Source organism: Pleurodeles waltl, chromosome 6, assembly GCF_031143425.1.
Source record: "Pleurodeles waltl isolate 20211129_DDA chromosome 6, aPleWal1.hap1.20221129, whole genome shotgun sequence".
In the NCBI taxonomy this organism is placed as follows: Eukaryota; Metazoa; Chordata; class Amphibia; order Caudata; family Salamandridae; genus Pleurodeles; species Pleurodeles waltl.
This window is the reverse complement of record NC_090445.1, coordinates 98,871,065-98,888,189: the sequence shown is the minus strand read 5'-3', so window position 1 is coordinate 98,888,189 and position 17,125 is coordinate 98,871,065. Positions and strand designations below refer to the sequence as shown.

Genomic DNA, 17,125 nt, shown 5'->3' with positions numbered 1-17,125 from the left:
ATGCACAGGTTTGGTAGGTTTCCCTAGGTGCCGGCTGAGCTAGAGGCCAAAATCTACAGGTAGGCACTTCGCAAAAAACACCTCTGTTTTTTTCAAAAATTTAGGATGTGTCCACGTTGCACTTTGGGGTGTTTCCTGTCGCCGGCGCTAGGCCTACCCACGCAAGTGAGGTATCATTTTTATCGGGAGACTTGGGGGAACGCTGGGTGGAAGGAAATTTGTAGCTCCTCTCAGATTCCAGAACTTTCTGCCACAGAAATGTGAGGGACATGTGTTTTTTTAGCCAAATTTTGAGGTTTGCAAAGGATTCTGGGTAACAGAACCTGGTCGGAGCACCGCAAGTCACCCCTCCTTGGATTCCCCTAGGTCTCTAGTTTTCAGAAATGCACAGGTTTGGTAGGTTTCCCTAGGTGCCGGCTGAGCTAGAGGCCAAAATCTACAGGTAGGCACTTCGCAAAAAACACCTCTGTTTTTTTCCAAAATTTAGGATGTGTCCACGTTGCGCTTTGGCGCTTTGGGGTGTTTCCTGTCGCCGGCGCTAGGCCTACCCACGCAAGTGAGGTATCATTTTTATCGGGAGACTTGGGGGAACGCTGGGTGGAAGGAAATTTGTAGCTCCTCTCAGATTCCAGAACTTTCTGCCACAGAAATGTGAGGGACATGTGTTTTTTTAGCCAAATTTTGAGGTTTGCAAAGGATTCTGGGTAACAGAACCTGGTCCGAGCCCCGCAAGTCACCCCTCCTTGGATTCCCCTAGGTCTCTAGTTTTCAGAAATGCACAGGTTTGGTAGGTTTCCCTAGGTGGCGGCTGAGCTAGAGGCCAAAATCTACAGGTAGTCACTTTGCTAAAAACAGCTCTGTTTTCTGTGATATGTCCACGTTGTGTTTTGGGGCATATCCTGTCGCGGGCGCTAGGCCTACCCACACAAGTGAGGTATCATTTTTATCGGGAGACGTGGGGGAACGCTGGGTTGAAGGAAATTTGTGGCTCCTCTCAGATTCCAGAACTTTCTGCCACAGAAATGTGAGGAACATGTGTTTTTTTAGCCAAATTTTGAGGTTTGCAAAGGATTCTGGGTAACAGAACCTGGTCCGAGCCACACAAGTCACCCCTCCTTGGATTCCCCTAGGTCTCTAGTTTTCAGAAATGCATAGGTTTGGTAGGTTTCCCTAGGTGGCTGCTGAGCTAGAGGCCAAAATCTACAGGTAGTCACTTTGCTAAAAACAGCTCTGTTTTCTGTGATATGTCCACGTTGTGTTTTGGGGCATATCCTGTCGCGGGCGCTAGGCCTACCCACACAAGTGAAGTATCATTTTTATCGGGAGACGTGGGGGAACGCTGGGTGGAAGGAAATTTGTGGCTCCTCTCAGATTCCAGAACTTTCTGCCACAGAAATGTGAGGAACATGTGTTTTTGTAGCCAAATTTTGAGGTTTGCAAAGGATTCTGGGTAACAGAACCTGGTCCGAGTCACACAAGTCACCCCTCCTTGGATTCCCCTAGGTCTCTAGTTTTCAGAAATGCATAGGTTTGGTAGGTTTCCCTAGGTGGCGGCTGAGCTAGAGGCCAAAATCTACAGGTAGTCACTTTGCTAAAAACAGCTCTGTTTTCTGTGATATGTCCACGTTGTGTTTTGGGGCATATCCTGTCGCGGGCGCTAGGCCTACCCACACAAGTGAGGTATCATTTTTATCGGGAGACGTGGGGGAACGCTGGGTGGAAGGAAATTTGTGGCTCCTCTCAGATTCCAGAACTTTCTGCCACAGAAATGTGAGGAACATGTGTTTTTTTAGCCAAATTTTGAGGTTTGCAAAGGATTCTGGGTAACAGAACCTGGTCCGAGCCCCGCAAGTCACCCCTCCTTGGATCCCCCTAGGTCTCTAGTTTTCAGAAATGCACAGGTTTGGTAGGTTTCCCTAGGTGGCGGCTGAGCTAGAGGCCAAAATCTACAGGTAGTCACTTTGCTAAAAACAGCTCTGTTTTCTGTGATATGTCCACGTTGTGTTTTGGGGCATATCCTGTCGCGGGCGCTAGGCCTACCCACACAAGTGAGGTATCATTTTTATCGGGAGACGTGGGGGAACGCTAGGTGGAAGGAAATTTGTGGCTCCTCTCAGATTCCAGAACTTTCTGCCACAGAAATGTGAGGAACATGTGTTTTTTTAGCCAAATTTTGAGGTTTGCAAAGGATTCTGGGTAACCGAACCTGGTCCGAGCCACACAAGTCACCCCTCCTTGGATTCCCCTAGGTCTCTAGTTTTCAGAAATGCACAGGTTTGGTAGGTTTCCCTAGGTGGCGGCTGAGCTAGAGGCCAAAATCTACAGGTAGTCACTTTGCTAAAAACAGCTCTGTTTTCTGTGATGTGTCCAGGTTGTGTTTTGGGGCATATCCTGTCGCGGGCGCTAGGCCTACCCACACAAGTGAGGTATCATTTTTATCGGGAGACGTGGGGGAATGCTGGGTGGAAGGAAATTTGTCGCTCCTCTCAGATTCCAGAACTTTCTGCCACAGAAATGTGAGGAACATGTGTTTTTTTAGCCAAATTTTGAGGTTTGCAAAGGATTCTGGGTAACAGAACCTGGTCCGAGCCCCGCAAGTCACCCCTCCTTGGATTCCCCTAGGTCTCTAGTTTTCAGAAATGCACAGGTTTGGTAGGTTTCCCTAGGTGGCGGCTGAGCTAGAGGCCAAAATCTACAGGTAGTCACTTTGCTAAAAACAGCTCTGTTTTCTGTGATGTGTCCACGTTGTGTTTTGGGGCATATCCTGTCGCGGGCGCTAGGCCTACCCAAACAAGTGAGGTATCATTTTTATCGGGAGACTTGGGGGAACATAGAATAGCAAAACAAGTGTTATTGCCCCTTGTCTTTCTCTACATTTATTCCTTCCAAATATAGGGGTGTGTGTAAAAAAGACATCTATTTGAGAAATTCCATGTAATTCACGTGCTACTATGGTCACCCCGGAATTCAGAGATGTGCAAATAACCACTGCTCCTCAACACCTTATCTTGTGCCCTTTTTGGAAATGCAAAGGTTTTCTTGATAGCTATTTTTTACTCCTTATATTTCAGCAAATGAATTACTGTATACCCGGTATAGAATGAAAACGCATTGCAGGGTGGAGCTCATTTATTGGCTCTGGGTTCCTCGGGTTCTTGATGAACCTACAAACCCTATATATCCCCGCAACCAGAGGAGTCCAGCAGACGTAACGGTATATTGCTTTCGATAATCTGACATTGCAGGGAAAAGTTACAGAGTAAAAAGTAGAGAAAAATTGATGTTTTTTTCACCTCAATTTCAATATTTTTCTTTTTCAGCTGTTATTTTCTGTAGGAAACCCTTGTAGGATCTACACAAATGACCCCTTGCTGAATTCAGAATTTTGTCTACTTTTCAGAAATGTTTAGGTTTCTGGGATCCAGCATTGGTTTCATGACCATTCCGGTCACTGACTGGAAGGAGGCTGAAAGCACAAAAAATTGCACAAATGGGGTATGCCCCAGTAAAATGCCAAAATTGTGTTGAAAAATTGGGTTTTCGGATTCAAGTCTGCCTGTTCCTGAAAGCTGGGAAGCTGGTGAGTTTAGCACCGCAAACCCTTTGTTGATGCCATTGTCAGGGGAAAAACCACAAGCCTTCTTCTGCAGCCCCTTTTTCCAATTTTTTTGAAAAAAACGAAATTTTCACTGTATTTTGGCCAATTTCTTGGCCTCCTTCAGGGGAACCCACAAAGTCTGGGTACCTTTAGAATCCCTAGGATGTTGGAAAAAAAGGACGCAAATTTGGCGTGGTTAGCTTATGTGGACAAAAAGTTATGAGGGCCTAAGCGCGAACTGCCCCAAATAGGCAAAAAAAGGCCTGGCACAGGAGGGGGAAAAGGCCTGGCAGCGAAGGGGTTAAGCCATATCGATTCAGTAAGGAAGTCCATCATTATAAAGCAAGAATTATTATCAACAAATTCACTCATTATCAGTCCATGTGGTACTCATAGCCCTAGATATGGTAAAAAAAACTATGTCCAGGATTCTACAGACTTCTAACAGCACAGCATACATTACAGTTTATGATTTTGCAATTCGGAAAAGAGCAAATGTTGGTCAGTATGCAGCATCTTTACGTATGTCATGGAAGGCACATTGTCAGTCTGTCTGGCTGTGGTTTGTAAGTTTGTCCAAAGCTTTCCAGAGTTTAGGTTATTTACATTACTGGGCCATATTTGCTGGTGAACCTTTTTAAAAAAGAAACAGTGAGAGGTATATTATCTAATACCCTGAACAACAGCAAGCTTATGTGGCTTTGTAAGGATAAGCAAGTCTGAATTCCTCTCAGGCAATGCAAAATACTGAACCGTACATTGAATACATGGTGCACTTTCTTGCATACAAGGTAACCACAGTATTTCTTAATGTTGCTTAAATACAAACTAAACCAAAACTGTATTCCCCAGGAACAATATTTTACAACATTACATGCATTGCCATGGTTTCTATTTATACAGAAAGTTTACATTTAATGTGAGCAAACTTTTCAATAGTTCTTTTGTTGAATTGTGGAATCTGATTTATTAGTTCCTTTTCCATTGATAGCATGGCTATAGCATTTAGTCGAGCTTGAGTCATTGTGTTTCTTAAAAATGTTTTTATTCTCTTCAGTGTAGAAAAACATCTTTCAGCTTCACATGTTGTAATGGGCGTTGTAATGACAATTCTCCATAACTTTAGAGTCTCAGAAAAAGATTTCTGTAGGTTATTTTGACATATAAATATATATAAATACATGGCACCGCCTGTAGCCTGATAAAAATCCTGTATTCCATACAGGATTGATAGCTCAGTGCGTAGTCTTGACTTTGTTAGCTTTGGATATGCTTCAACTGTTTCATTGAGAGCTGCACTAGGAAAACAATTGGCATGTTTTTGAAACAGCTCACTATGCAGTAGTGTTGCACTGACAAGATGCCTTGTAAATGCAAAGCGCTCCCTGGCATGCACCACAATAATGTCACATACTTCTTTTCCCTCCTTTATCAAGGTACTTATCTGCAGCTTGCGGTTTGTAAATTGAGAATCATGTGGCAATTCAGAGTCCAAATTGTCAATGAACTTTCGTACCTTGTTGATGCTTATCACAAAGTCTGAAGTGGCCCTTTGTACAAATAAAGTATAAATGTCTCGCTTTTGCAACTGATTGTATAAAATATTGACATGAGGCATTATGCTGTGGAACATAAAAAGAAAAAAAAGGAACTCTTTGTCTTCCCGAGTTCTGGTAAAGCCCTTTGCTTCACATACAGAAGTGGAATCAAATGTAGTGTTTTGTGTAATAGATTTCATGCATTCTACAAGGTAATCTCTGTGTTTGTGAATTATATTGATAGCTCGAATGTTGAAGTTCCAGTGAGTTGCAGACCCTTTCGGTATTCTTCTTGCCACTATCTGTTCAAGAACTTCAGTCCGTTTTGGAGAATGGGAAAAAAATGCAGTAATGCCACCCAGCTCTTGAAAGAAATGTCTGACTCTGGATATTTTCGATGCAGCCTGTTCCATTATAAGATTTAGTTGGTGGGCGTAGCAGTGGACATAGTGTGCATTAGGGTATACATCTCTGATTTTTTTTAACCCCACCAGAGGCACCACTCATGACACTAGCGTCATCATAGCTCTGAGCAATTAACTTCTCTTTACCACTCCGTTCTGGTAGTATAAGGTTAAGTTCATTAAGAATAGCTGCTGAAATTGTATCGGCAGATGAATCTTTCAGATACGAGAAGCAATAAAATATTTCTACCACCTTGGAATTGCCATCAATGTAGCGAAAAACAAGTACTGACTGTGTCTTGGTAGAGACATCAGTTGTATCATCAGCCTGGATAGCCAGGTAATCAGTGCTTCTTAATTGCTGCACAATGGTTTCTCCTGTTACCTCCTGCACACAGTCAAGCAACTCATTCTGGATTGTCTTGGAAGTGCCTTTAAACACAGTTGCACTTATAAAGTGTGCTTCCATTGCACTGTCTATACTGGACACAAAATCAACCAGACCTCTGAAGACACCTGCATTTAATGAGTCTTCTGTTTCATCATGGCCTTGCAACGCCAATTCAAAGGCTCCACAAAATTTCACATAGTCAATCAATTTTGATAATATATAACAGTTCTTATCACCCTCCTCATTATGTTTGATTACTTCCTTGCGGTAGGCTTCATTTAACTGGAGTGCAATATTTGATTTTCCAAACAAAGATAACTTTAATACCTTGGTCAAGTGGGATTCACTGGAGTCTTGTCTCTTTATTTTTTCTGCCAGATGCTTTAGATCAGTAACTCCTCTTCTAGTCCAGCTAACTTCACCCCAAAGGAGCAAGCAGGGGAAACAGAACAAGGCATTCTTAGAAGAACTGGCAGTAAGCCACTCCATTTTATCAAACCATGTTCGTGTAAACCTACGTGTGTAACCTTTCCCCCGGTCTTTTGCAGACTGCTCAATGTTTATGTCTGGTTTCTCTGGTCCTAGTGCTTTAACACGAAGTTTGTCTTTGGGTGTCATTCCCAGAAATGGTTTTGTGAGTAAACTGTCAACTGTGTTCACTTTTGCAAACAATTAAATGAACAAGACAAAGAAAGGCTAAACTAGATTATAGATTCTTCCTCCACTTGCAACTGCACTTCAAGTTACTTTTTAGCAATAGGTGATGAACTTTCTGCTGATTTAGTAAATCATGCCTCCTGATAGACTATCTGCTGAGTTCCTCAGGAATCTGGAGACAACTTTCTGCTGAGTTCCTCTCTTGTTCCTATTGACAAGCTATCTGCTGATTTCCTTCCTGGTACTTGTCAAACTACCTGCTGATTTCCTCTGGTGCCTGTAAAAAATGTTTCTGCTGGTTTCCTCTCTGCTGCCTGAGGTTTAACTATCTGCTGACCTCCTCCCTGGTGCCTGCGAATAATTGAAATATGATATAAGCTTTGAGACTATGGACCATTAGATACACATCTCAAACCACTGAACAGCTTGAATATGTTAAAAGCTATTTATTCTGCATTTTTCAGCAACATCAAGGAACTGTGGGTAAGAATGATGCAAAGCAACACGGCGCTGGATATAAGGTTCTGTGTTCAGCAGGTGGGTTCCTGTAGCTGGCCCACGTTCCGTCACGGTCGGCCTGAGCTTGTGACTTTGACCCAAGAGCTTTTCTTGACGTCATCAAACACCCTCTCACCTGCAGCCAGTCAGAAGGTGGACGAAGGCTGAGGACTGACTGAGGTCAGAGAGCACTACGCGCATCCACGTTCTGCAGGATGTCAGTGCCTACTTTTTGGGGACAGTTCTGAAACATCCCATCTGTTTAAGTCCTCAAAAGCAGACACAGACAACCATTTGAGGGACACAGGCAGTCCAGGATATGAGAATAAACCCTAGAATTGTACCGTAAATCTGGGACAAAGTAAAAACACTATGGGGGTCATTCTGACCCCGGCGGTCAGAGACCGCCGGGGCCAGGGTCGGCGGGAGCACCGCCGACAGACCGACGGTGCCCCGCAGGGCATTCTGACCGAAGCGGTTCGGCCGCGGTCAGATGCGGGAAACCGGCGGTCTCCCGCCGGTTTCCCGCTGCCCTGCAGAATCCTCGCGCTCCGCCGCCATGGGGATTCTGACACCCCCTACCGCCATCCTGTTCCTGGCGGGTCTCCCGCCAGGAACAGGATGGCGGTAGGGGGTGCCACGGGGCCCCTGGGGGCCCCTGCAGTGCCCATGCCAATGGCATGGGCACTGCAGAGGCCCCCGTAAGAGGGCCCCACAAAGTATTTCAGTGTCTGCTATGCAGACACTGAAATACGCGACGGGTGCCACTGCACCCGTCGCACCTTCCCACTACGCCGGCTCAATTCTGAGCCGGCGTCCTCGGGGGAAGGTTGATTTGCCCTGGGCTGGCGGGCGGCCTTTTGGCGGCCGCCCGCCAGCCCAGGGCAAATCCCAAAATACCCTCAGCGGTCTTTGGACCGCGGAGCGGTATTTTGGTGGGGGAACTTTGGCGGGCGGCCTCCGCCGCCCGCCGAAGTTAGAATCACCCCCTATGTTTTGGATTCACTTACGCTCTCGCTACTCCACTTGAAAAGGGGGTCCACAGTTACAGATATACATCTTACCGAACCTTAATGACACCCTAATGCACAGTTCTCACCATCCTAAAATGGAGTGCTGCCCTGTGTTTGCAGCCAGATGCTGACCTGGAGACACACACGAGGTGCGTCTGATCGCTGTGTAGTACATGTTCCCTTCAACCCCACCCCACAGGTCACGCCGGGACACTTGCGCTGCACGAGCAGGACTGAGTCGAATGGGCATTACGCTAAGAGCATCTGTTCTCTTCCACTGAAAGGAGCACATGTGCAGGGTGGGTGTCATGCATATGTTCATGAAGATTACAAACAGGTACCATGGGTAGTGAGCAGGGTGCTAGAGAGCAATGTGAAGGGTATCGTGGCAGGTGTTGTGGTGGAACTGAAGGTACTGTGCCTGCCACCACAGCTGGCGCAGTGCGTGGTAAGTAGTACCCCAAAGGCTGACAGGAGGCACGCTGTGCTAGCAGGTGATGTCATGTGCAGCGCAAGCCCTATTGTTTTCCAGCCATTGAACAATTTGAACATTTGCATACATGTCGCTTCAGCTTGTGGCTTCATTCTGGGTTAAAACCCCCCAGCTAAGACTGCAAAGGAGGCGTGACTAGCGAATGGGAATGCAACAGATCTGTTATATTAGCACAAGAAAAGGTGGATGCTTGTTATGGGGTGCTGCGTCTCTACCTTAAAGACAACAAGTCTATTAGCTCTCCATTGTCTCTGCGCTGTCCTATCTCCAACTTAATTTGGCTTCAAGTTCAAAATAGGTGCAGCAACAAAACACAGAAGAACTCTGGTCCTCGCGCACAACATCGAGACGCTGCCAGTATAGGCCACATGACAAGCACGCTTCCAGCCGCAGCACTCCCAAACCCACTCCCACTGAGTAACTTGCTACATATTCGTAATTGTGCCTCAGCACGAGGGGTGTGCAAAATTCACATCATTTGCTTTTGCGTAATTACATGAAATTCAACAAAAGCAGCATTTAGTGCTTGCTATATTTTAGTACAAATTCTGTGTCTTTGAGGACGCATTTTGCAGTAAAACCAATTGCACAAAACACATGTGCTGCTCTGGCTGTTAGCACTGTTCCATACTCTTGAGAACCCTCTGAACAGAATGAGTCTCCAGGATGCTTCCGACACACTACACATAATAAACACGTGGTTTCCAGAACTTTAACAAAAGCATTACATGAGTCCTCTAGAACTGAACAGATAGACGGTTCTATAGGTGTTATGTTATGTTATATTATAATTGCTTATATAGCGCCTAAACTGCCCAGAGGCCTCGTAGCGCTTACACTGCAATAACAGATTTGTCACTGTTTATATTCGTGTAGGAATTAAGTTTTAAATAACCAGGTTTTCAAGTCCTTCCTAAAAGAAATCTCTTGTGAATTTGATCTGATATTAAGAGGAAGGGTATTCCAAAGTAGAGCACCTTGATATGACAAAGATCTTCCTCCCCATCTTGCTTTCTTCACTGTTGGAACTATGACCAGCATAGCTGAGGAGGATCTGAGTGGCCTGGCTGGGATGTAGACAGATGCCAGAGTTTTGAGCATTTCAGGACCATGATCGAATATGGCTCTATAAATGTGGCATAGGGCCTTGAACTGAATCCTTTTATCCACTGGGAGCCAATGTAGGGACGAGATTCCGGCCCGTATGGAATATTGCTTAGGAGTATTTAAGAGCAAACATGCAGCTGCGTTTTGTACCCTCTGTAATCTTTGTATCACATATCTTGGTGATCCAACAAACAGGGCATTGCCTTAATCAATCCGAGAACCTATCAGTGCCTGAATAACCAATCTTCTGGCAAGAAAAGGTAGTATTGTTATAACCTTCATTAGAGTGCTAAGCAGAGCAGAGGAGGTTCCTGCTATTCTATTGGCGTGTTGGGACATTGAGAGTTGGGGGTCCAGCCATACCCCAAGGCTTTTAATAAGACATTTAGGGAGTGGGAGGGTGGACACTCCTATTAATAAGCTAGGATTGACTAAGGAAGTTTTTTGCCCAAAGAACATAACCTCAGTTTTTTCATCATTGAGCTTCAATTTACTTCCTGACATCCATGCAGCAACTGCTTTCAGACAGGGACCTAGTGCCGTCCCCATATCCGGGTAAGTATTGGAGAGGGAAACAATCAGTTGAGTATCGTCTGCATAGGACACCAGGTTCAGTCCAAATTGCTCAACGATCTCTGATAATGGCCGCATGTAGGTGTTATGGAGTAGCGGACTCAGAGCAGACCCGTGTCGGACACCACAACTACTGAAGGTGCGCCTAGAAGTACACGATCTATCCAGTACCTGAAAGGACCTTCCATGTATGAACGAGAGAATCCATTCTAATGCGACTCCAGAGATTCCACATCCTTGCAATCTGTCTTTAAGGATATCTAGATCAACCGTATCGAATGCCGCACTCAGATCTAGGAGGATGATAGCGTTTTCAATTCCTTTATCCATCCTCTTTTTTGCTTCTTCTGTGATCGCAATCAGTGCGGTTTCAGTCCCATGCCTAGGCCTAAAACCCATCTGGGTGGGGTGTAAAAGCTTTTTATCTTCCAGAAGAGTAGATAGCTGAGAATGTACATGCTTCTCTGCAAGTTTAGCCATTATAGGTAGCAATGAAATCGGTCTGTAGTTAGTCAGTAACTTGGAATCCAAATTAGTTTTTTTTAGGAGAGGCTTGACAATGGCATGTTTATAGGAGTCTGGTACAGTGCCAGAAGCTAATGAAGTATTAATAAGTTTAGTGATTATCGGACCTAACACTGGTGTTCCCATAGAGAGAATCTGAGGAGGAGCAGGATCCAGCGGAGAGCCTGATTTAGTTGAGCTCAGTAATTTAATAACTCTATCCAGACTAATAGGAATAAAATTTGTTAAAAAAATGTCTTCCCTAATCTCCTGGTTCATCACCACATGATCTTTGGTTAGGGAGTTAGGGAAGGCTACATAAATATCCGGAATTTTACTTAAAATAAAGCTTGCCAGATCCTCCACATGTTGCTGTGGGGACTCCATAGTTTCTGGCTCCTCAATTGGATGAATGAGATCTTTTAAGGCGTTAAATATCTCCTTGGGAGAATTAGATGCTGCTTCAATTTTATCAGAATAATATGTAGCCTTTGCCTTTTTAATTTCTAAGTGATAGGCTCGAATCATATTCTTATATTCCCTTTTCACGGAATCATCTAGAGTGTATCTCCACTTCCTCTCTTGCTTCCTACATTCTCTTTTCTTCTCAAGTAGGCTTGCAATGAACCATGGAGCCGATTTCTTTCGAGGCAGTTTTTTGGTAGAAGAAAGGGGTATGATTTCATCCAAGCTATCCTCTATCCATTTGTTCAGAGAGTGCTTAAAAATGGTTATATTATTTGTGTTTAGATTTCCTGGTCTCTTCTTCTCCAATGAGTTAATAAACTCTGTGGCCTTTAGTTTGTGCCATTTCCTTCTACGTTGAGGGGTCCTGATATTCATGCTCTTATATCGAGAAATGGATAGTTCTAACTCTAGCAAAAAATGATCCGACCATGCTAGCGGACCGGATGATAAAAATTCTAAACCTGACACATTGGAGAATACCAGATCAAGTGTGTGACCTCTATTATGAGTAGGACCCTGAATTAACTGTACTAGGTCACATGCCTTCATATCTGCTATTAACATATTAGTCGAAGCATTATCTTCATTTTCCGCATGTAGATTAAAATCTCCCAGCAATAGGAAGTTTGATTTAGTACAAACTAGTTGCGAGATATTCTCTGCCAGTGAGGTCATAAAGTCTCCCATAGGACCTGGTGGACGGTAGATCAAAACACCAGACAGGGTGTAATGAGGATTCACACTGATAGAGAAGGACATACTCTCACAACCTTTAATCAATGTAGGTGCTGTTGTAATCTTACATATATCTCTATAGATAACTGCTATATCACCCCCTCTGTTAGGTCTATCAATTCTGCTAAGTTTATAGCCGGTGGGAAGTGCCATCACAATATCTGGAGCAGAACTTTCATCCAGCCAAGCTTCTGTTAGAAACAAGGCCAGAGGTTTTATTTGTTCCACCAGAAGGTGGATATCTATTATATGAGCCCCTAACGAGCGACAGTTGACTAACGAAATAGATAATTTGTCATACTCCTTAGCCTTTTGAGAGTCAGTACGCATTTGGAAGGACCAAGCACACGCAGGGCATCTATATTTGCCAACATAAGGATCTAAACTCTGAACACACAAATTGTGAGATTTAGTGTGCACACACTATTCTAGCTGAAAACCAATAGAAATGGAAAAGGGTTCTCTGGAATAAGGCCTCTAGAACTGGACAGTATAATTCCCCAGAAAAGTGCTTGAGAATGCAAGCCCCATTGATTCTACACTCCTGAATTGTGCACTGTATTCATTTTGCTGGCTGCACACCTGAGTGCAATAGGTCACATTGCAGAGCAAATAAACTTAGAGGGATGCAACATGAGCCAGACTGGGAGAGGCACATATCCATTTTGCCTCAGGATTGGTCTGCATCTCAAGTGCAATGACGTGCCCTTCAGCGCAGACTCCTCATTGAGGGGCAACAGTTTCAGGGAAGGTGCCCTGTAGCAGCATATAAAGCATGTTTAATTGAGGTGACGCTAATAAGGAAAATGGTGATGCCGTGGTCTTAAATGAGTCTAAACAAGCAAGGGATGAGCCCTCGAGCTTTTAATGCAGCTGCTGTGCAGTGAGTAGATCGCCCTTGAAAATTAAGCTCTCAATGCATCGGCCACTGTAATATGAACATTTTAGTCCTGTATGTCTGAAGTAGACTAATATTCCGAAGAAAAACAATAAGGAAACCCTGGTTTCACTTCCAAACCATACATTTTTCACTTTAAGCTATGTTTTCTTTTCCTTGCTGTAAGTAGGTAATGTGAACTTTGTGTAAGCCTTTTTTAATTTAATGGTATGTTTATACATATCTGAAAAGCCGCGATAAAGAAATGTAGCAAAAATAATTTATTATGTTGGAATAATCAGAGGTGCTTTTTTTTTTTTTACTTCACATCAAATCCAAGTAACAATAAATAATACTTTGCCTAGATTGTTATTGAACAGCATGTGGGGTAACGATGAGACCAAGCGGAAAGCGAACCTCGAACTAAGAAATGAAACATCCACAAGTAGATATAGCTACGTTAAGAGCTTAACAGACTTTGTGATCAGGAAAAACCCTCTTATTTATGATGAAAGTGTTGTGTGCAGAGGAGAATACACCAGAATCTACGAAATGCTGCCACGGATTCGCCTCCAGGGTGTGCTTTTCCTGCAGATATCTGAGGATTGTTTTATCAATAAATCAAATTCACTTTGAAAAATACAAAGAAAATCATGACATTTTTTCAGAACTTAGATTAGAATTCTATTCGTTTTTTTGTCATTTGATCCTTTATAGTATTCAAAATTAAAAAGAAACACTTTGCCTGCAGTGCTGTTCTTATCTGTACCCCCAGCAGTACATGAACCAGTTGATCATATTTAAAGTTTTGAAACAACGTAATTGCATTGAAGGAAAAAGTGAAAGTACTTCCTATTTTGCAGTGCTCTGGTGCCTCCTTTGGTTTCATGTGTGCTTCTGACAGTGTGTTCTAGTCAGTCTGAAAACAAGTGATTAGTGGTCTTGTCTCGCAACAAGTAATCGAACCAAGTACTGGTAAAGAGAACAGGTCTTGCTGTTTCGACCTATCAGCTTTCCAACTACTTTTTACCAGGAAAAAAGAGAAAAGAAAACAAGCACAATTCTGTGAATGCACACATACCGATCGCTACGCTATTGGCAGTCACTTCATTCATTAGGTCTTTCTTACCTGGTGTTGATCTGCCGAGTGCCGGGCAGCGGGCAGACTTCTTTAGGAGAAGTGTGGCATAATGGTTAGAGAGGCAGACCCTGATGCAGAGATCTGGCCCGGGGCTATGGTTCAATTCCCGCCTCGGCGGTTCTTGGGCTCAATTTCCCTGGACAGGATATTTCTCGCCTTGGTGCCTAATCTAATTCATGGGTCTCACTCTGCAACTCTGGGCAATAGCTTGCTTAATCTCCATAACGGCCCCAATAGCGCTGGGATGCCTGGCTTTAACTTGGGGGTTTCCCAGGAGTGGGCACCTCACAGGGAAAAGCCGGGGGGGAGGTGGGTTCCACAGCGCTATGCGTTCAGCGCCTCGATACCTTAGGGTCGGCGTGCGCTTTACAAGTACGAAGTTCACTTTAGATATGCTGCTATCGTCCGCGACGGTCCACGACGAGTCACAACTCGCAGCACTGCAACAGGAACCTGTCCTGCAGTGCTTTCGGGCCGGGTATTCCCGCCTGCTACACCCTTTCCCAGCTCGTCACGGGATGAGGTTCCACCCACACCCTGTGGCAAGTTGGGAAAGGGTGGGGTGACAATGCTCTCCACTACCTGATTGACGTGGAGGCTAAGCGCGTCAGTGCTTGAATCAGAAACGCCCGGGACTAACTTGGCCTCCGTGTTATCAGGGGGTGGAGACTAGGCATTGATGCTGTGTCTTTGCTGAGCTGATGACCTCATAGGCCTCAGGGCTGTGAGATTGTCAGCCTGGCAAATATACTCACTTTGGGCCTGGGGATCAGTTAAAGTGATCATGTGACGTCACGTCACTTGTCCGCAGTGTAAAGCACAGCAACAACAATGCTGGTGTTGCTGAGTGGGGGAGATAGTGCTCCCTGTTTTATAAAGTTAAAAAAAGAGAGTATTGTTATTTTTATTTAAAAAAAAAAAAATGATTGTTTTTTATTTTATTGTGATTGTAAAGGGGGCGGAGCCCCGACGCCCATGTACAGAAACCACCACTGTGTTGGGACACAATATTTTCTAATAGATTCCTAAACGTGTCTGTTCCCTAATAATATTATAAAATCTGACTACTAAGTTGAATTTGAAATTACTATTAATATTAGTCCATGACCAATTTTGTAGCTACTCTCAAACTGAATTAAGCACTTTTTGTATAAACCATTGTTAGCCTATGGGAGAGCCAGCCTTGCCACAGTGAAAAACAAATGTGGACATTTATCATTGCCAGGCCTAATAAAACATTAAACATACATGCCCTACTTTTAAATACCATGCTCCCTGCCCCAGGGGCATTTAAGGCCCACTTTTTCATAGATCGTATTGCTGGTTTTTGTAGCCTGTGCACTGGACTGTGCTAATCAGGATCCAGTCTATTTGCTCTGACCCCTAAAACACGTAGCAATGTCAACATTCCTAATTGGCACATTTAACTACTTATAAGACCCTATAATATGGTACCCCATATAACTATAGCTTGTATGTTGTGTCACTAGTGGACTGCAGCACTTATTGTGCCAGCACTAAAGTGACAATAAAGTGAGTAAAGTCAGCTTTCCACTTGTGGGAACAAATCATAACAATTATACAGCTATGAAAATAATATGTGTTTCAGGTAGAACAGTTTTTAAATTATATACAAATTATTAATTGTATACATTGTATAAATTATCATAATGATCTTTCTGCACCATGTTTTTACCTATTGCATATGGTTTCATATCTTACAATGAAGATTACAATTGCAGTTGACAGACCTATAACAATACCGTACCAATACTATGAAGGCCTAAGAGTGGTAACCTTGTTGTGACCCTGCCAGAACACTGTTGCTAACCCCTCAAGCTTCAGTCCTATAATTAACTTCCTCTTTTTGATCTATTGGGATGAGGTGCCTATGTCTTTTTTAATATCCCCTTGTTTTTTTTCATGATATTTCATTCCCAGCTGAACACACTACTTCCAAGACATTTAACCAACCGTTGCTCATCTTCCTAAAGGAGGACCTCTAACGCAACATCTTCAACCTTTTAGCCTGCAAGGCTGAAATGCTGGTAAACAGCCATCACTGTTTTTTCAGGCCTCAGAAACATTTCTGATTTAAAAAAGAAAAACCTTTCTCCTCCTTTGAAGAAGTGAAGGAAAAGGCCATCAGTGGTAGTGGAAAATGTATCTAATAATTCTGGTGTGGAAATGGAAGCTCCCTCCTCTAAAAGGACATTCACTCAATACTGTTCCATTACAGGGACAAAATCAAAAACTTGAAACTAAACCTATGATTATCAAGCTGGAGAGTGTAGTGACATTGTCATATCCATGGAGAGTGATGGAGACTTCTATAATAATTACCTCTTTTCTTTCCCTCAGAAATCCTGAAAGGAGGTGTGTGGATTACGGGTAATTCGCAGCTGTGCTTCCAAGAAACTCTGCGCTGGGATGACATCTTCAACAAGTACAACAGCATCAAAGAAACTGTCCTGCCCGTCAACAGGAGCCGTGACTGTAAGGACAGTCACACTTCAGTGTTTGAGGGGTTCACAAAAATGTCCACTGTACACAAGGGTATCTGTGATGTGAGAGAATGTTGGTGACTTTGTATCTGAATATTAAATGTGCTAGACTACGTCTGTCACTATGCATAAAGGTATTTGTGAGCATACTAATATATGTGAGACGCAATGGAGTGCTAATCAGTGGGCAAGGAAAGCCTAGGTGTACAATTCACTGTTATTTCCGATGGTAGGTAACAAGAGTGTTCTTTTGTTGTGGGATAATGTTCCTTTAAGCCCTGAGGCCCTCATTATGAGTCTGGGGGTCCTAGGACTGCCAGACTTGCGGTGGCAGTTGGACTGGCCTCCACATTTTGACCGTGGTAAAAGCGCCACAGTCGGAACGCTGGCATCTCCACTTTTTTTTACTGGCCGACCACCTGGCGGTACCGGTGGTCTTAATCCACCAGGGCAGCGCTGCCCTGGAGATTACGAGTCCCTTCTCCTCTGGCATTTACATGGCGGTTTGACCGCCATGTAAATGCTGGCGGAGACGAGGTGCTGGGAGCCCCAGGGGGGGGGGATCCCCTCACTGCCTATGCCCTTGGCATGGGCAGTGCGGGGATCTTCCCTGGCCAGCCCCAT

The 17,125-nt window shown here is 44.0% G+C and overlaps 1 protein-coding gene across 1 annotated transcript in view; it reads left to right on the top strand.

The window, feature by feature from the left end:
- The window catches only part of ERBB2 (erb-b2 receptor tyrosine kinase 2), a 245,972-nt gene that overhangs the window by 155,073 nt on the left and 73,774 nt on the right, over nt 1-17,125 (top strand). Inside the window, exon 4 of the mRNA XM_069237437.1 lies at nt 16,359-16,493. Within this exon, the coding sequence (XP_069093538.1) occupies nt 16,359-16,493 (135 nt within the window). The remainder of the gene's footprint in view (nt 1-16,358; nt 16,494-17,125) is intronic.